Here is a 20,919-nt window from a genome sequence, read left to right on the forward strand (position 1 = left end):
CATTACCACTATCATTGAGAATTATAGAATAGGGGTAAAAAAAATGTGTGTGTGTGTGTATTACTGAACTTGTCTCGCAGCACATTTACATGTGGCTGCCCAGCGCGCAGAAACTGCGTTATATGTAAGAGCGACGTGAGCACAATCGCAGAATTTTGTTCACCTTTTCGCTTTAGTATTTACAAGAATAATATGCGTACTTTCGGTAATACCAGTCACTGATTCAAGTACGCATGTGCGTGCAAGTATCGTACTGCAAATGCGTCGTTCTGAACCTCGGTCGCTTTTACACACACCTTGGCGATACGTTGAATCATTAACATATAGTACTGGACGGAGCATAGCATTGAAGTTATTTTGACAGATCTAGAAAAAGATAGAACGATGTTTGGGGGTAATAGCAAATCATGTCTTCCCTCTCCTGAAACAATTCGATCAATAGGACAATAGTAGAAAGTTTCGTGCCCAAACATTTACCTTACTCTTTCTAGACCTGTCAAGACGAAAGATCAAAGAGATTTCGCTGTACGCTCCGTCCAATACTATACATATGTCAATGCGTTGAACAGCAGCTGATACATCAGCAATAGTTAGGCTCGCGTTTATATAACGTTAGCTTCAATGCAAATGACAGATGACTTATCTAGATTAGATGACCTCTCACAACTGTCTTGTTTTTGCCAAAAAGGATTTAATCCTCTTAGTTTTTGTCTTCCTCTTGTTAACGTTGTCAATTGACCTCTGTTACACGGCATGCTTAATCGGATTTAATAACATCTGTAGTTATGAAATTGGCCAATTATAGCTGTCTCTTGGAAGAATGGAACGACTGTGATTAGCCAGTTTCATAACTACGGATGTTATTAAACCCGATTAAGGGTGCCGTGTAAATGTAGTAATAAACACGAATCTATGTTGGAAAATACATTCTTTCTCCTCATAAAGAATTCGTTCTAGCGGCAGATAGGAGAAATACAGCAAATAGAAAATTGTGGGAGAAAGATACAATTATACATACAATTGTCCGGATATTCTTGCGGACAAATCTCTAGTAACGAAACGCGTACTATTGTGGAATTGCTGTTTCTTTTTCTAAAGGTATACATTTTTATGAGCCGTTAAAAACTGGCTGTTTCAGCGATAAAAAGAATCAACATCGAATATTTTGATATTAATTTTGATCATGTTATCATTCTTTTTGTCGCTGAAATGATAGATTTGTGCGATTTGTGAAAATGTATTTCTAAAATATACTTCTACAATGAGTTGCAAATACCCTATCGCCAATCGCAATGCTTCGCAACAGCTAATCGGAAGCATCAATAATTATTAGGTGCTTTCCATTTGATAACACAAGCTAAGTCGACACAAGCGTCGTTCTATCATCTTTATTACTTACTAAATGTAAAGAAAGATGAAATGATGCTTGTATTGACTTGTGTCACTAAATGGAAAGCACACATTATTGATATTTGTAACTCAAGAGTCTTAACACTTTTAACAGGCTATTTTCCATTTACAAGACACAAATATCGTTCTATCCTTTTTGATATTCAATGAATAACGAAGGTAAAACGACACTTGTATTAATTGTATTTTGTAAAAGGAAAGCAGCCACAGTAAAGAAACCTTTCTTGCATCTCTACATTTGATATACACTGAAAATATAGTATTTTTCTCAACAAACGTTTATGGAAATACATACGATTTACTATCGTACAAGCTTTCAATTTACAATCTCATTCTCATTTCTCCCTTTTTTTCCTCTCCCTCTTTCCCCCCTCCTCCCTCATGCTAATAATTTCACTCACATCTTTTTCATTCATCATCGTATCAAGATTAAGTTCCACGCACACGGATATATACATAACAGAGAGATCGCCTTCTCTTCTATATTGAAAATACAGCAAAACTCTTTCAATAGTTTATCGTTCTATTGGCTCATTTTTCTTCCTTGCATAAAAGAAACATTATTTCACTTCGTATAAGACAAACATTCATTGGGTAGAAAGCGAACGTAGAAAGACTATATATATATATATATATATCTCGGAAAGTCACCATACTGCAAATCACAGACCGCGACAATTATAGGTCTGTTTTTTATTCCTGTACTAGACTGCACTAAAACTCTCTTTCTCGCTTTCGCCAAACATAGCTACCTCACTTTTAAGTTCTAAAAGTGTATACCAGTTGAGCGACAGAAAACAGATCTTATATATTGTCTTATTCGGATGGCCTTTGACCCCAGCGCGATTTTGTCCTCGGTAATCTAGTGGGTGACGACGAGCTACTACTGTCGCTCAATTTCCGTTTGACGTTCAACACAATACCACTTTTGGATGAAATTTTTGAGTGAGATGTCATTTTAGAGACGTCTATTGTCGGCGGAGTCGATGGAAAAATGGGAAAATCTTCATCTTCGAGACCAGGTGGCTTCGGCTGCTCGGAAGTGAAATTCTTCTTGAAAGAATCCGAAGGACTTGGCTTGTACGATTTATTCGCCTCCAATGCAGGCTCCGCGGAAAGCGGGAGTGACGACAGAACCTGAGGCGATATCGGTACGTCACTTACGGAACCAACAGGCGGCGGCGTTAAAACGAGCGATGATGATGTTGACGATGACGACGATGACGAGGAAGAAGAAGACGGTGGCAGCGCTGGTACTACAGATTGCGCTACCGTCACTGCCGCGACTGCAGCCAATTCTTCTTCGGCTTTTCGGATCAGATCCAGATCGCTCAAAGTACTCAATGTACTCTTGCTCTCCTTGGGAACTTCTAACGACGCTTTCTCTGATTGGCTAATCTTGGAAGAGGGCGAAGGCGAATATCTCTCCGGGTTTTGATAAAGCGCGGGTAAAAATGACGCGCCAGGCTTAGATGGAAGATAAGGATCCACTTTAGACGATTCCTGCCGCTTGACGTTCGCCAGAATCTCTTGTAAATTCGGCGGTATAGTAATGTCCGAGACTTTATCGAGGATAGGCTGCGCGAATTTGGAAATAGGTGGCGGAGGCGTGAAAGATCGCGCGTTTGATGGACTGTAAGCTTCCTCGCAAGTGTCGGTGGGCGGATCTAGTCCTAAACCCTGAAACAATTGTAGATGAAGATGTACAGATATATATAAGAGAGATCAACGAAGGCAGAAATTCTCACGATTGATCAATGACGCGCGTGATTAATGGAAACAAACGAGCGTATTTTCAAAAATCCATCTATATTTTACCAATTAGAAATTATTAGACAGATAATAGAGAAATTAACAGATAAATCCATTACAGCTTTAATAGAAAACTTATTGAACGAATCTACTACTTTTACATTCCATAAATGTACTTAAAGATACCATTTAATAAGATTACGTCTATGGATAGAGCTACTACCAGATTTTTATTTCGGTGATCGAATGATTGACTTGGTTATTTGAAGATGCATATTTCTACGGTACAGACCATTAAAAAGATCAATTTGCGATATTATCCCTCACGACAATGTAAGTGTGCAGCTATTATATCAGAATTTCATATAAAAAATAGGAAAAATTTATTTATCTTTATTCTACATTATAGAAGTGTTCAACTACTCAATTCTCTTATATGCTGCTAAATGGTCAACTTTCTCACAATGTTTGATTAATGAGGCTTCTAATATCTACGATAAAAAACTCAAGTTCTTTCAAAGAGTAGGAATCTAGACCAACTTGTGAAATTAGATCGGGATGTATTGCAGTAGAGCTCAAAAAATCAATTTTATTTGTACAAGGTGAATAAAAAGATGTAGTAACACGATAATAAATTGAGGTTGCAAAAAATAAGCGGAGATTCTCACCGGCAAAGTAGGAGTTGCTTCGTCGAGAAACGACGAGCTAATGTTCTGTATCTGTTGCCTCTGTTCCTCAATTTGTTGCTTCTGCTCCTCGATCTGCCGATTCAACTCATCCATCTTTCTTTGTAACTCTGTGGAATTCTTGCTGGATGAAGATAAGATACCAGCGGTATTGTCAACAGTGGGCTGCAGATTATTTATATCGTCGTCCATCTCACCAGGACTATATGGCTCATCTCCGTCATCGTCCAACGTGACTTTACCGGGTGATGAGGTCAGGTCAATCTTTGATGATAATTCCGGCACAATCTTGCATATCGTTGCAGTATCTATGACGCCGCGCGACATACCTATGTGTGCTTTGTTCAAAGATTCCAGAGTCATTTGTGTTACTGCCGCCGGCGCTTTCTCTTTTGTCGAGTCTAATGTGGTCGCTTTGTATAACATGGGAGATGAAGAAGGTGACGGCGACAAGGTCTTCTCCTTTGGCACGCTGATCAACGGCGGAGTATAACTTCTATCGGACGTCTTGGACGTTTTCGAAGGTATTGTCGACACAACTGACAATCGCTTTTTCTTGTTGCGAACTATAATGCCGAGAAGTAGATGTGGTCGGTGCTCCTCAAATCCAGGACCGTTAAGCGGCATTAGAACTGGCGGTATCGTACTCTGATTCGAGAATGGCATTATATAAAAGTCCTTGATATTTTTGGAAACATTACCCACAACGCCCAAACGGCTTCTACTGTTCAGATAACTATACAGAGTTATGTAGGGAATCTTCTCTTCGTCGTTCGCAGCTGTTAATCGAATGATTAGAATCTCTTTCGAGCCGCTTCTTTTCATCTTTGAGATATAATCCCAAACGGTCTCATGACTGATCCTACCGACAACGTCGACAGTATCTGGTAAATCATCGATAAGATCCTTGGCGTTACCACTTACTTCTTGCGCGGTTATAAAGAATTTAGCAACATCGACCATATTAACAAAACCGCGCCAAACGGTCTGCCAACTGCCCTTCGCTGATGTTTCCTTGTCCGTCATCTGCTCTTTGTCTCTTTCGGATTCCTCATTGATATCAGGCGTCTTAATCGTAACAGTAGAGCTAGGTTCTCTGTCTGATATATCGGAATCGTTCCCATCAATCGTATTTGTAGTCGCCTCATCTTCTATGTGCCGCCAGAGGCGGTCTTCTATCAATTTTTCCACAGGTGATGGGGACATCTCCTTCTTCTTCTCTGTTTCTCTTTTACGTTCCTCTTCCCGTTTATCAATGTCCTTAGATTCTCTACTACCGCTACGATTTCTTGAATGATTGTCATTACTCTTGTGTCTGTCCTTTTCTCTCTGCCGCTCTCTCTCCCTGCTTTCCTTTCTACTCACCTTGTCTCGATCTTTGTTCCGATCTCGATCTTTATCCTTTTCTCGCTCTCTGTCATGCTTGCTCTCTTTATTCCTGTTTGATTTTCGCTCCTTGCTCTTGTCTCGCGTCTTGCTACGATCTCGATCCCGATTATGACGATGCCGACTGTGACTTCTCTCCCGATCCTTACTCTTAGACTTTGCACTGTCGCGATTTCTTCCTCTCTCCTTATCCTTTTTCCTTCGATCATCTGTGTTCTTGGATTTTTTTGTTTCCATTTGCGCCGTTAGTTTATCCTCCTTATCCTTATTCTTATCCTTCAAATCGTCAACTGTGGAACTTATATTATCGCCGTTATTTAATGCAGAAACGATATCCTGCACCGGTGTTTTAGGATCAACGTGATCGATTCCACCATCGTTCTCGATTATCTGTTCACCCTTGTGAGTCTTAACAACGATCGACTTGGCCTGGGCCATCAAATCAAGTTCGTTCTTCTTTATCATTTCCAGCTGATGTTTGGTCTCCTTCTCGCGCCACTCGGCTAATTCCTGACTGGCCATCTCATCCGGACTTAATCGCACCACCGCATCCGGCGTTAATGAGCGATCTGCAATCTTTCTAAACAATGTCAGATTCTTGGTATCCTTTATGTTAAATACTAGACTCCTGTATTTCGCTTTATATTTAGAACCAGTATCCTTGAAATACTTGTACATCTCAAATTCTATGTTAAAAGCCAAGTCGGCAATTTCCTCGTCAGTTAGTTTCAGATCTTTAGTTTCTTTTATACGGCTGGATAGTAATTCTGTCAGCGTTTTTCGGATATTCACTCGTATGGGTTCCGTTTCTGGCTTTTTTACCGGTGTTAACTTAATTTGTTGTTTCGATTGAGACGGTGATGACTTTGCTTCTTGCTTCTTAATCGGCGTTTGCTTCGGCGAACCTGCTGATTGAATTTTCAATTGCGTCTGTGTGACGTTCTTTGATGTTTTCAATGTTACAGGGTTCTTTCCTGGCGTCGTGGTGATTATCGTCTGTTTCAATTGTGCCGATTTATTGCCCGACGATACTTGTTGTATAGCGGGAATTATTGTAATTTTCTTGTTGGATGTTAAAACAGTTTGTTTTGATCCAGCTACCTTGGTATAGATTGTCTTTGGCATATTTTGCACCTTAACCGGAGATATCTGCGTAATTTTTGCCTGAAAACAATTCCCATGTCTTTCCGTTAACTTAAAATATATTTTAAAGAAATTTCTAAATAATCTAAAAATTCTAAATATTTTATATTATTTTTTTACCTATACTTTTGTATAAGTAAAAATACAAGTTACTACGTAAAAAAAAATTCAGAATTTATCTGAGAGTACTCATTAAACTGAATAAAAAATATCTAATAATGTATAAATAAATAATGTATGAACGTAGTAAGAAAATCAACTCTGAGTTAGAAGTCAAGAATTTTATAAGTCGATGCTTTTATTTGTGGCATCTTACAGGAAAACAAAAATAGCTGCAAATTTTTATGCAACGCTGATGGAAATCATTTGATTTGGAAACTTTTTCGCATAAGTGGTATCTTCATTGGTTGTATTCAGTAGAGAAAGCTGATTAGAGATAACTTGGTAATTCTTTAATATGATTGGTTCATGCTTTTAGTTCTTTGCTGGATCTAAGTGTGTAGGAACCAATTACATTAAAGAATCACTAAGTGCTCACTGATCAGTTTTCTCTGTTGAATACAACCAATTACCGGCAGTGAGATCTCCGGCTCCTGAGCCTTCAGGATTTGGCAGGATACTAGTTAAAAGGTGGCAACCGTAAATACAGTCCCAAAATCTCTGCATTTCCTTTTAAGAACGATTTTTTTTTAAACATATTGTATTCTAACACGAAAAGCTTAATACAATAATGTCGAGGCTATAGTAATTTTTTAAATTATAAGCAATTAAAATTCATAGAACTAACATTTTGTCCGCTTAAGCATGACGATATAACAAGTGCTCTTGCCCTTTAACAACGTCTAAAGTCCTATGCACAAGGAAGAAATATTAAGAATAGGAATAAATTAAGATTTCAACTTATCAGAAACCGTGTATTCCGATGTAACTGAATTTTGATAGGTTAAACTCATAATACTTATTCCTGTTTCTAATATTTCTTCCATTGTAGGCAGCCTTTAATAGCGCTGAATGAAAAAACTAGTGCAACACTGAGTGCAATTATAATACAAATTAATTCGTATATTCGTATTTATTCATATTTTTAATAAATAATTTAACTCTTTTAATTACATTCCATGTTGTCATGATAATTTCATAATCTTGAAACGATTAAATTATTAACACTGAAAATATGTAAATCGATTTATACTTAATTCCACCAGTGTTGCACTAATTTTTGCAGTGGAAAAACGCTATAAGTTATCATACAAAGATACATTGATATTTTAAATAAAAAGTTATTTCTAAAATTTTTACCATATACAAGGCAAATGAACACGATTATGAATTTATTTTGAGACCTGACACATATGTTGTAACTGAATTGATATTTTGTAATATTATATTCCGATATTATACATAGTAATCACAAATAGATCCTGTATAGAAACAGAAATAGTTTCTTAATAAAAATATTGCATATTTACGTTAATCTTTCATTAAACTCACCCCCCCCCCTTTTCAATTCGAAGTAGCACTTGTCACCATGCATGAGCGCGCGAAATTTCACCTGTAATTTATAAATTTTCTAATAATTTAATATAGCCGCTACTTTTTCTAATAATTTATTATAGCCGCAACATTTTTGTGTATTAGAATTTTCATCTTGCAATTAGAATATTCTAAAGAATCCAATCATAAAAAGAAATAGATTTTGAAGCATCCTATGTATATAAAGTGCATTCTGTTATTTCTTAGATTAGATTAACAATTGATATTATTAAATTCAATCTGAATAATTAAGTAAGTGTATAATCACTAAAACAAATGACTAACTTATATTTTTGCCTCAAGTAAAATAATAAGACAATTCTTTGTTATAAAATGAACATATGGAAATAAAAGCAATATATAAAATATTTTTCTTAAATATCAGAAAATATATAAGATAATTCCGTTTTCACGTTTTTATTTATCGCATGTAATAATTATGTAGAAGCAAACAAATAAATTGTTTAACAAACATGAAAAAATCGCTTCTAATCTGAGAATCAATCTTTCAATATGCTCACTTAAACAATTCTTACTGAATATGTACTGTTTGTCTTTTACGTCTTGATCTTTTCCATGACATCATGTATATAAATTTTAATTTAATTTATATATATATTGTTAGATTTATTTTATTTAACACATACAGGTTTTCCAGATGTTTGGATCTGCGTGACGAGCTTTCCGCCTATTTGAAGTGTATTGATGTTATTAGCCTCTACTATTTCAAAAGTTGGATTCTCTTTCAACCATGTTCGCAAACTGGATCTGAGAGGAGCATCTGCGCCTAAAATAATAATATCATGTATGTCACACACGTACATAGGCAAGCGCGCAAACACATACAGAATAATCTATTATAATTTTCCACGCAATTGTTTCGTAAACTATTCGTTTGAAAAAAGATTTCAAGTAATATTTATTTCGAACAGAATATTTTTTGATGTATACAATTTTTTCTAGGTGAAGCTATTCCCAAGTTTTGAAGTTTCCCAAGTTTTTTTTTGGAACAGTATCTTTTTTCAACTTAAAATGGTTAGGCTACGTCGAGAAAGTTCATTGACCTATGATATAAGGCTTCCAAGGTCATTCGAGGTCACTTAATTGTTTAAAATTTTAAAGTCTTTTATTTTCTTATCAATGAACTTCAAAATCTCTTGAAGACGTTCCACTTGTCACCAAAAAAAAGGATGTGTTTCCAGCATGCTGGTGCTCCTCATAATGACCACCGAGTTCGAGAAATCCTCAATAAAATGTTTCTCGATTGATTAGAAAGAAGTTACCCTATACCGCGTCCATGGAGAGACCGACCACGATCCACACATTTTGTGGATCAAATTGGAGGACTCGAGCGCGTTATATTTAGTTCCGCATGCATTATTGTCGTTGGGCTGCCCGAACGTTCTGTGGATGTGGTATAGTAATTTGTAGGCAGGCAATCATGATATCTAGACCCTCATTATCAGAAATGGTGAGTTCTTGTTGATACACTTAATTTTTTATAAAGTCCCACAAAAAAACTCTACAGTACAACTACAGTTGTCAAATCCGAGAATTTGTTGTTAGTAAGAAGAGTATCATACTTTCTCTTTCTATCCTGACTAAAATAATATTCTTGAATTTGGTAGTCGTTATGAGAAGTACTATCATGCTGTATTCTAATGACAAGTGGAACATCTTTCAGGAGATTTTGAAGTTCACTGATCAGAAAATAAAAGGCTTGAACGATCGTAAATGACCTTGAATGATTTTGGAAGACCAACATATCTATCATAGATTAATAAACTCGAAATAGGCTTTACGCACTAACTAAAAAAAAGATGTTCATTTTAAAAAGTAAACATCACCTTGAAATCTCAGAGACATCTCTACCTGGACATAATGTGTATCCATAAGATGTCTCCCACGAAATAGAGCAAGGACTATGGCACACAAAAAACTTAAGCAATAAAACGTAAGCAGTAAGTGAATTAGCCAATCATAGTAGAGACTACAAATGAGCTCGTAAAGTAAACAATAACAAATTCAACATGTTTATTTTCTTACTGCTTAAGTTTTTCTGTGTGCCATAATTTTAAATTTTACTTAAAACATTTTGCTTTCGAATAACAAACAGTTCGAGAGATAGTAGAAAAATTATAAACACCCTGTACGTGCACGCGTGCGTGCATGCATACGTAATGGAATCCATCTATTCTGAACAAACTCCCTTTTTATTTTCAATTTCTCTCTGAATTCCTACTATTATCTAATGATAAATATGCAAAATAAAATATACCTACAATCAATTTATAGAAACAAAGCAAGTGAAAAACAAAAGATATCGTGTTTGCTATAATTCCACGTGATTACATAAAAAATGAATAATAAAATAGCAACACATAAAAAATTAAATTTCTAAAAAAAAATTGATACAGAATAGAGGGATTTAAATATTTTTAATATTTAATGAATCATATATGAGTTATTTACCGGTAAGAACTTTACCAGTTTTTTTATCAAAGACTACTACTCTAGTCTCGTGTTTTGTCTTCATAGTTTCTGTCGTAGGTAATTTTGCAGACTTTATATTTGATCCAGATGGCACGGGTTTATCCTTAGTTAAAGTTTCCTGAGCATGTGCAAGAATACACGCATCTGAACAATAAATGCTAGAATTTCTGGCTTCTTTCTTACAAACAACACATTGCATTGTGCTGGAAGCTGAAGCAACACCATGGTCAATGGAAGAACTCGACGGAGATATTTCTTTCGGTAATACAGCTTGCGATAATGAATTTTCACCCATTGATTCGACTTTTGCTTTTTGTTTTCCGAGTAGTGATTGCAAATTCGATTTTATCTTTTCTTCTTCGGCTTTCTTTTTTAGACAATTCGGACAAACCCACTCAATGCCTTTCTCCTCCATTTGTTGACCTATTATACATTTGTATAAAATAGATATCGTATGACACAAATTAAAATAAATATTTTCTCTCGTCATATATACTTAAATTACTTACCCATAGCTTTACTGACATGTACACATTTTCCATGGAACCAATCTTCACAGACATCACAACATATCATAAATCGATTGTTATGTGGCCGTTTGCAGATACACCATAATCGATCTGGATCGTCTTCCGAATCTGAATTATCCTCCTCATCATCTTCGTCATCTTCCTCTTCTTCATTTACTACTTGTTCCGTTTTGAATTCATCCTTGTTATGTACTAATTGTTGAACTGATACCTGACTGTATGTTAAAACAATTATTAAATTTTAATCAAAAAGTATATAAGAATATAAGATCAATATAAACAAAGGAAGTTTTAGCTGTTTTCCGGCCAACATAGAAATAGTTCCATATACAAATTATGTATTATATTAAGGACTTTTTGTAAAGCAGACTCGAGTGATGTATCACTTATCTAGGGGAAACATCAGGAGAAACAAAAAACAATAAATCTAATGCTATCACATTTATTAATAAAATGTTGTTAAGGTACGACATCAAACATTTTGGGAATTAAGCAATAAGGACATTGTTTTGGTAAAACACTATTTAATATAACTTGGAGATTTTCTAGCGATCAATAAGCAACAAAGAGTCCAATATATGTTCGATATGCGAATAGTTCAGATATAAACGAGACTTTTTTGTGAATATAAATTAATGTTGATAGACATATTTACACTAGTCATTGAGATATTCGAACAAATACTATCGAGTGTCGTTGTGTCCTTACGCATTCATGTCTTTTTACATAAAACTATTTGTTATTGCATCCAAATTTTCAATTTATAATAATATAGTGTGCTTACGTAAGCTTCTGTACTTTCTTTGTAGGTTCGGGATTTGTCTGTGGCATCTCGATTTTTTCTTGCAACCGTTTACTTCTGGTGGCAGGTGCTTCGATAGGTGGTAACTTAATTACACGATTACCTCGAACGATTTGAATAGTCTCTTTATCGTCCTTCGAAGATTTTTTGCTTGTTTCTTTCGACACATTTGTTTGTGCCGTTGACGTTGTCTCTGCTGATTTAGAATCTTGTTCGGGTGATATTAATGTAGGCACAAGCATGCTACCCGATGCCAATGATTCTGGTATCACTCGTGGCTTGGGATCACCTAGTGTAGACTGTAAGCAAGAAAAAAATCCTATAAGAATAAAATCCTAATTACCTCATAAAACAATTATATTGTTGAATGTAGAGGGATCCAGGTTGGATCCCTCTACATTCAAAAATTAAAGGCAAGGACCAGCTAGCAAACATTGATTCAATGATATTCGAACCGAAGCTGGCGTTCGGTTTTATAGTTCGGTGTTATAGTTTAGATAGGGCAAAGATCAAGAACTACTTATGAGAAAGCATCTTTATGTCTGGAGGGAAAAAATATCTTAATTTCTGGAGGGAAAAAATAAAGTGTAGAAATAAGGCTCTACTAAAAGATTCGCCTAGTAGAAAATCTAATTAATAGCATAAGATTGCTAACGAAAAAATGACGCCAGGTTAGCAGTGCAATTGTTAAGGGGGCATAGCACCACCAACTATCACCAAGTATAAGTTTCTATTATACACTCAATAGGCGAGATCGAGATTAATTTCCACATCCTCAGCCGATATTTAGCATATACTTGACTAAGGTACCAGTTGCTGAATCCGGATTTTTTTCTCTTGGCACTCGAACAACCAAGACAACTGCAGATTAAGGAATTTTTTCTTTTGGCAGAAAGTGACCTTACCTTAATCTATAGTTAGGAATAAGGAGGCATAATATTCAATTTGATTGCCACAAGCAATTATTAAAAAAAAATTGCCCTTTAGATCTATTATTAAATTATTATTATCATCGTCGTCGTTATCGTCGTTATCATTGTTATTGTTATTATTATTATGAATTATTTCTACGAACATTTTGACTGTCAAGATAAGTTTGGTATTGCTTAATCCTTATGTCAATATCCTTTAGTTTAACGTTATGTCCAACGTACCCGGGTACCCACTATGGAATTTCGCATGCTACAGGTTGTAAATGGTTCTCTATACTTCTTATATATATCACTCAAGACCATCTCCAAAATTATTCTAGCAATAGCTTATCTAACGATCAACGTATTAAATAATTCTCCCTATTCTCTTTCTATAGAATAAGTAAAACAGGGTGCTGAAATCTTGTAAAAAAAAATTCCTTGAGAATTCTCTAGGTATTTTTGTTTAAAATTCCAGATAAGATTAGACTATTTTTTAATTCAAGTACGAAATAAATCAAAGTACAAGCAACGCAAATATATTAATGATTAGTAGAAAATAAAAATTCCACGAGACTATATTTATCATTTTCCACAATTGGAGCTGCAAAACTTACAGTATAGTATAAGAACAGCTCATTGCAATATATACATATGTAATACATAAAAATATATTTAATTTATAAACTATTATTTAAATACAAAACTAAGTATTTTTTTTTTAAATATAAGATAATAGTGTGGTATATTTAATTAATTTTTCTCACAATTTTAAATCTGATTAAAGCTTTATATGACATATGTATCATTCATATAAAACATTACATTTTAAGGTAACCCTACACGGTCAATAATACTGATCAGTAATATTAACCGGTTAAGTGGTAGGCTTTTTAAAACATTCCGTGCCAAAAGTGGTAGGCGTCAATTGTGAACTAAAATATACCAAAATTTGGCCCTAGGGGTTTTTTGGGTCGCTGATTTCATTTCGTATATAAAGAGCCGGACTGATTCGTTCCAGCGCGATATTTACAAATAAATGTAAAACATGTCCGAGTTCAAAAATCGCCATCAAATTTTACAAATTTGACGCCAAAATCGAGTTCAGAAGCCCAAAAAACAATAGTATACCAAATTTCAAGCAAATTCGTTGAATAATATAGAAGTTATTCAAGATGTGCATATATGCTACAATACCACTTTTGGCACGGATTCTTTTTGTGCATATATGCTACAATACCACTTAACCGGTTAAGCTGGCTCATTTTCAAAATTTTGAAAAAATAAGCAGAGTTCTAGTTGCCCCCCGAAGAATTTTAGAGTTCTCTATCAATTTTAGAAAGAGTTCCGTCGATTAAAGCGGTGAAAACACCATTTGAAGTTTCGAGGAGGCCAAGTTCACGATTCCGAAACTTTGAAGACTATAACTTCTTTACCGTTCATTTTAGCACTTTGACTCATATAGGACAATCGATATAACTTTGGGGAACAACCAGAACTCTAAAAAATGATCAATATTCTTGACAATATATTTCACTTTAATTTTACGTACAATATCTATTGCACTGTGACATATACTATGACATGGATCATAATACAGCGATATTGATGCTCGAGAATCAAAATCTAGATCACCGTCGGTATTCTACGTTAATCCATCAATATTAATCACAAACGATCAATAATATTTGTTAATAGTAACAGTATTATTGACCGTGTAGGATCACCTTTAAAATAACGTTATACAAATACACTTACATGTTCAGCTAAATCAACTCCAAGTTCCTCTTGTAGCAATAATGCTTCAGCAAGTAATTCTTCTTCATGTTTGCTAGCTTCCATTTCTAAAGTAGCCAATAAATGTTCTTCTCCTTCGATTCCAACTTAAACAAAATCACGAATCACGAATTGACTTTTGGTGGGACAAGAACAATTTTGCAGTGTGAATTATATTTCGTTACTTCGTGTAACTGTGCAAATTTACACACTCTTTTTTTCACGAGTTCATGTCCCGTAAAGATCCGAACAACGCTTAAGGGGAGATTCCTGAGATTAAATTTGAGATGAAAATCCTAATGCGAAAATGTCGAGGCTGCAACAATTTTTTAAATTATAAGTTAACTTTAAATGCTTATAAATAAAAAACCATTTTACTTTTATAGCCTCGATTATTATTTCTGGATTCTTTTGAACATTCTAAGATGAAAATCCTAATACAAAAATATCGAGGCTATAATAGTTTTCGAATTACACACTATCTTTAACCAATTATAATTCAAAAGTTATTATAGCCTCAACATTTTGGTATTAGAATTTTCGTCTCAAAATGATCTCAAGAATCTTCCCTAAGCGTTGTTCGGGTATTTACGGGACACCCTGTATACATATATATACAAAATTAAATTTCAACGGTAGAAATCAAAATTCGATATTCTAATATTAAAACTATAATTACCAACTCCTTACATCTGAAATGACGCGAATCAATATCAATAACAAAGCTGTTATCAATAGATATAAGAAATAATATTAATACGCATTTTTTATACGTACCTCATTATATAGGGTATGGAAAAAGTATCGGGACCCTGGAATATCTCGAGAAAAATAAGTTTTACAAAAAATATTTCAATTTAAAAATTGTAGGGTTTTAAGTATGGCATTACATGACAATGTGAGTGTGACCTTGAATAATGTTGTTAAGATCATATGTTGTAAAAATCACTTTGAAATGTTGAAATGAATCCCCCTACTATTAATTTAAATATATTTTATTTTTCGAGACAATCCAAGATCTCGGTACTTTTTCCGTATCCTATTTAAAAATTATATTTATAAAATTATATGAAATAAATAATTAAAAAGTAGAAAGAATGAAATAGTATGACAAAATAATATAAAAAACCAATTCCTTCCTCCATTCTTTATCATATTTATTAAAGCGAGAAAGAGAGAGAGGGGAAGGAGAAGCAGAAAGAAAATAGAGGGAATGGAAGGAAAGACAGAAAGGGAGGAAGAGGGGAAAAGATGTTTAAAAAAATGAATAACAATCCATACAAGATGAAGAAACTCTGAAGTAAGGTAAATTTAAATTATAGATCGGAGAATACATTTATCATTATAAAGAGAAAGATACGCGCACATATTTTTATTAGTAGAGAATATTTTGAAAATAAAAAACTTATTACTATTATACAACATAATTTAGAATATAGTAGAGGAGGGGGTAAAAGGAGTAATATCATAAATTAAATAATACTCTCTAATGAAATAGTATTGATGCTAGAGACAGCAATGTAAAATATAAATTTCATATATTATGCATACATTACGATCAATAATATTGTACAAGTATATTACATGATTTGACAATATTAAAAACAAAACGTTTTTACTAATAAAATTATAATATGAGCAAATTAAGGAATTGAACGAACAAAAGTACAAAATATGTTGCAATATATGTACAATTATTACAATAGCATTACGTAGTATTTATAAAAATAAGAGAAAATAGAACAATAATAGTATACAAGAAATTCTACATTGCAAAATATGCACAGAAATAATAAACAATAGTTTTTTAAAAACTATTTGTAAATAAATAACAAATTGATATTGAGAAAACGATATTACAAAATCAGTTTAATATAAGGCTTAATTTTACCTGTATCTAACGATGGTTGCAATTCTTCAGTCAAAGGCGTCTTGGTTTCTGATTTTTGTGCATTTTCGCTTTCTGGCATTGTACTACTGTTACTTCCGTCGAGGTTTAATTGCGGTTCTGGTTGAATAGACTGTTCAGAAGTATTAAATATTGTTTTCTTATTAGAAAGATTAGAAGTATTCTGCGCTACATTTGAAGCAGCAGAGATGCCAATATTTAATGAAACGGCTGTGGAAATATAACCAGTTGACGATCCAGATGTAGACATTGCTGTTGCAAAAGATGTAGGCAGAGTCATAGTTGTTGCAGCATTATCTAAAACTTTCCCGTCATTATTCGAACTCACACGTCGAATTATATCTGGTGTTGAGAAAAGCGCGGGACCTAGAGTATCGCCCGGAGCCTTTCGGTTATCTCTTTTAAGCTTCTTCGCACCTGTAAAAAATGTTTTACAAATATAATTTAATGTGTAAAAAACTCACTTTGATTCGCTCTTAACCGGCAACGAAGTAAAGAAATACTGACTATCTAATGTCTTGATCTCTACAGGTTTCGTGGAATTTTCTTCCCCCTTCAAAATTGATTCTATACTGGTGTCAGATTTTCTTTTTTCCCTCTTTATATCACTAGGCTTGATTTTTATCGGCGTGTTGCTGATCGAAAAAACTGTTTTCGATTGTTGCTGTATTGGCGAGCTTTGGTTTGCACTCTGTTGTTGTGTCATAGATTGTTGTGACGCGAGTTGTTGCGTCAATACTGCCTTTACTGGAGAAACCTGTGTGTTCGAACTCATCGTTTTAGACGCTATTGGTAATTGTAGCAATTTCCCATCTTTGGTCGTAAAAAATTTTGTACCCGCTGGGTTTACAAACTTTTCCTTAGAAATCAATAGGGTCTTTTTAAGCCCAACATTTTTTAATTCATTCGGTTTCATCGGAACTTGTTTTTGAATAAAAGTAACCTTCTGATTGCTTCTTCCTTGACCAGGTTTGGTCAATATCATATCACCTTTAATCATATTGGTATTAATTAAATTTGCTTTCACTTGATTTGTTGTTTGTACTATTTTTTCATATGCTGGTGGCGATTCTTGAAACACAGATGGAGACACTTCTGTAAGCTGCAATTCTTCCTTTTTCTTTCCACAGAGTGTCTTGACTTGTCTCTTATTCTTAGTAGGGCTAAATCTCTCTAATAATTGAAAAAAATAATGTTATTTCCTTCGGCTACAAATATTTTCCAATAAACTAATTACGCACCTGATTTATCGTCTTTTTCAGGCGTTTTCATTGCATTAACGGCAGCAGCCATCTCCATATCCAATCGCCGCACCTGTTCCATATCCAGGTGCTTATTTTGACCTCTCCTTCGACCAGCGGTCATGCTACCACCTCTTGTAGTAAGACCTTTTCGTCCTCCTCGAGCTCTAGCATTATTTCTCTTACGAAGGCCAAAATCTGAATCGTTATCATTATCAGATGGTTCTGATTCCGAAGATTCGGTAGACGATTCTGTGATATCATTTTCTTCTTCTTCCTTGTTATTTTTGACTTGTACTGTAAACATGATTATAATAACACTTTGCCGTTATTATATTATATTAACGTAAATATAGTTGGTATAATTAAAAAATAATTATTGAAATAATACATTTAGTTATTCCTTGTTGAGTATTTGTTATACTTCTCGACATTGAATGCCCTGACAATTTAGGAGTCCCAATAATGCTTGTATTGGCTCTAGAAGGTCCAGTTGTATTTGGTAGTGTAGATACAACTGTTTTACGTACGGATCTATTCATCTGTTTGCTTTGTAATATCTATAATGCAGGAATTAAATAATTAATAACAATATTATTTACTATACAAATATATATATATACATATATGTATGTATGTATGTAATAATTACATTTATATTCTTTGCAGTATTCTTAACCACAACATTGTCCATGTCATTAATGGGTGGTGACATAACAATAGTTCGAGAGGATGATTGATGTATATATTGTATATCATTGGGTTCAGATAAATCATCAATAATTGGTAAAGGATCCCTTGGCACTGGATCGCTAGGTGACAATCTGCTTGTATAACAATGGTCCAGCTGTATATTATATCGCATCGTATTTTGTAACTCTTCTATTGATAACATATCTAAAAAGAATTAATACATACAGAAGTTGCATAGATTAATTATAAAATTAGAAATAAAAAGTAAATTTGCGCAATATCTCCAGCTTTGTATTGATACTAATGATAAAATTTGCAGAAGTTGATAATGTAAATAAAAACTTTTTTATCATTGCAATTATAAGACTGGAATAAAAAAGAACAAAAAAATATATATATATATAAGGTACCAAGCATCGCAGTGACATTTTCTCCAAGGATCTGCTTTGCCTCTTCACTTTGCAGAGCTGTTTCTAATCTTTCCAACTGTTCTGGATCCATCTCCATAAAAGGATCTACCAATCCACCTGGATCGGTATTGACATTCGTGCTTACCGAGCTTGCTGTAGAATGAGCAAATGTCGGTGGATCTACTGTCAAGGTTATATCTCCATTTTCAGTATCTGTATCGGCCTGTCCTAATCTTACTACACTAACATTAGCACTTGATTGATTCACTGAAATAACGATTCAGTTATTATTGCATGTCATGCAATATTATTCATTTATGTCAATCCTTCACAAGATATTATTATGTGTTTTATTTTACCAACTTGCTTGCAATTGCTTACTTATCAAGTTTTGTAGAGTTGCTTGATCAACAGATATTATCCCATCATCATTGACAACAATGATTAATGTATCATCCTTTTTCTCAGAATTGCTTTCCTGGGGCTCAATGACGTATGAACTAGACATTCTGTTTGCCTGAAAAACAAATTATATACTTTCATCTTTTGTTTCCATAAATGATTTTAGTAATGCAATAGATACATCCAGTATTATAATGGACACAGACATAACAGCTTAATGAATAAATGTTATTCTAGATTAATCATGAATCTACTTCAAAGACAAAAATTACAGATTGCTTACTCATTATTGTGTCTGCTGAATGTATCCATTCATTCAAAAGTTTCAATCAAAGTTACAAACAACCTAGATTAATTTACTAATTAATCTAGCATGATTAGTTGAATCGACACTGACAGGGAATGAATTTACTAATTTTGATTCATTAAACGTACAATCAATAAAGTCATAGTATTAGGTTATATGTTTCAATGTATACTGCTATTCAGAATTTATATTTTGTATTTTATAGATTTCCAGTATTGGAAGTGTATAACAGCTTTAGATGATTATATTCAATAAGGTTCTATATTCCAAAATATTCTTTCTGAAAAAAATTTTACTCCCAGTATACAATATAAGTATATTACAATAAGTAAAATTTTTCTCGGAGGGCGTTTTGGAATCTAGCCTAGGGAATGTAAGGTTACAATTACCTGGACGTGTAATTGTACAAATGTTTCCCAAAAGTTTCACGAAATTGACCTCGTTGATTAATAGCATCAAAACGTATGTATTCTTGGACACTGAACGGCCATGTTGATGGAAAGACGTGCTCCCGCATCAAAATCCACCTATCCACGCTGCAGTCCGCAGTCGTGAAACCGAGCAATCACTAACACTACAACGATACCGTTCTTCTGTACATAAAAAAGAAGCGGAAATGAAGTATTTGGTGATTGGAAATATCGTGATTGAGTGGAATGTCGTTATATCACTTTACGTTGCCGAGACGTGCAGCGAGTAACGAAAGCGGCAGCGAGGAATCAATAAGCATGCCTCAAATCGTCTTCCTAGCAAGTAAACAATGGTACGATACCGCCAAACGCTATCGAGCGAACGGCCATTTTGTTTGACCTGCGTTTGATATCGATGGTCGGTTGTAGCCGTCCTGTTGTAGCTTACTCGTTGTGTTCCTTCGCCGTCAACTCATTTCTCGCGAATGAATCCTCGATATAATTTCCTTATGATGACGATACAATGTCCTTATACAAAAGCCTTTCGCTCAAAGTTCAACATTCAATGATTTACCGCATCATCCGTCGGATGGGTCGATTACGCAGCCATATACGTACATATGCATGACATATACATTGTGCGCCGTGCATTGCGCAATAAGGAGATCGATTGAAATGAAGTGAAAAATTAACAATACACTAAAATATTTCATTAGTTAACCAGCTAATGTGCTCACTTCTATAATTTTCACCTCGTTTCAAGATGTTTCAAGATACACTCTATTGATCACAATGGTTACACCGTTCAGTTTGGACACTTTCAGCGTTCCTGTCCTTGTTTTAAGGTCCGTCTACAATACACCTAGGCTGTGTTCCACTTAACGCTCGCAACGCTCGTGAGCATCGTTTGTCCTTGTTTAACATTTGATAAACGACAAGGATGAAATGATTCCACGAGCATTGTGAGCGTTAAGTGGAACGCAGCCCTAGTAAGCTTGGTTTAAGGGTACCGTCACATATGCTGGATTCACACTGCATCCGATTCGTCGTACGACGTTCTGCATCCAATCAGAAAACAGGATTCCGATAATACGAAGCAAAATTCATCGGAATCCTGTTTTCTGA

General features: G+C 34.5%; 2 protein-coding genes across 5 annotated transcripts in view; one reads left to right on the plus strand and one right to left on the minus strand.

The window, feature by feature from the left end:
* Positions 1 to 1,757: 1,757 nt before the first annotated feature.
* pps (protein partner of snf) lies at positions 1,758 to 20,000 on the minus strand. 4 transcript variants are annotated; one of them, XM_018452749.1, is made up of 15 exons: positions 19,774 to 20,000; positions 19,057 to 19,192; positions 18,676 to 18,942; positions 18,225 to 18,469; positions 17,964 to 18,132; positions 17,573 to 17,869; positions 16,839 to 17,504; positions 16,314 to 16,748; positions 14,405 to 14,529; positions 11,718 to 12,034; positions 10,913 to 11,148; positions 10,398 to 10,826; positions 8,558 to 8,697; positions 3,831 to 6,398; positions 1,758 to 3,090 (listed from the first exon to the last, which is right to left on the minus strand). In XM_018452749.1, the coding sequence occupies exons 2-15, from the start codon at positions 19,181 to 19,183 to the stop codon at positions 2,227 to 2,229; spliced, it is 6,885 nt and encodes a 2,294-aa protein (XP_018308251.1). In that variant the 5' UTR covers positions 19,184 to 19,192; positions 19,774 to 20,000; the 3' UTR covers positions 1,758 to 2,226. The 4 variants fall into 4 exon arrangements, with proteins under 4 accessions (XP_018308251.1, XP_018308235.1, XP_018308243.1 ...); XM_018452741.1 differs by having other exon boundaries at positions 2,227 to 3,090; positions 10,383 to 10,826; positions 18,240 to 18,469; XM_018452724.1 differs by having other exon boundaries at positions 2,227 to 3,090; positions 10,383 to 10,826.
* A 49-nt stretch (positions 20,001 to 20,049) lies between these two features.
* Positions 20,050 to 20,919, plus strand: part of Pop1 (POP1 ribonuclease P/MRP subunit) — a 16,767-nt gene continuing 15,897 nt past the window's right edge. Inside the window, exon 1 of the mRNA XM_018452780.1 lies at positions 20,050 to 20,408. Within this exon, the coding sequence (XP_018308282.1) occupies positions 20,318 to 20,408 (91 nt within the window). The 5' untranslated portion in view covers positions 20,050 to 20,317. The remainder of the gene's footprint in view (positions 20,409 to 20,919) is intronic.

This window comes from Mycetomoellerius zeteki, unplaced genomic scaffold, assembly GCF_001594055.1.
Source record: "Mycetomoellerius zeteki isolate Tzet28-1 unplaced genomic scaffold, Tzet1.0 scaffold109, whole genome shotgun sequence".
Classification (NCBI taxonomy): Eukaryota; Metazoa; Arthropoda; class Insecta; order Hymenoptera; family Formicidae; genus Mycetomoellerius; species Mycetomoellerius zeteki.

Coding starts and splice junctions, on each gene's coding strand:
- pps (XM_018452733.1), bottom strand. CDS start 19,183: ATGTCTAGTTCATACGTCATTGAGCCCCAGGAAAGCAATTCTGAGAAA. Junction 18,133..18,224: donor ATACTGCAAAGAATATAAAT/GTAATTATTACA, acceptor CCTGCATTATAG/ATATTACAAAGCAAACAGAT. Junction 17,505..17,572: donor TGAAAAAGACGATAAATCAG/GTGCGTAATTAG, acceptor TTCAATTATTAG/AGAGATTTAGCCCTACTAAG.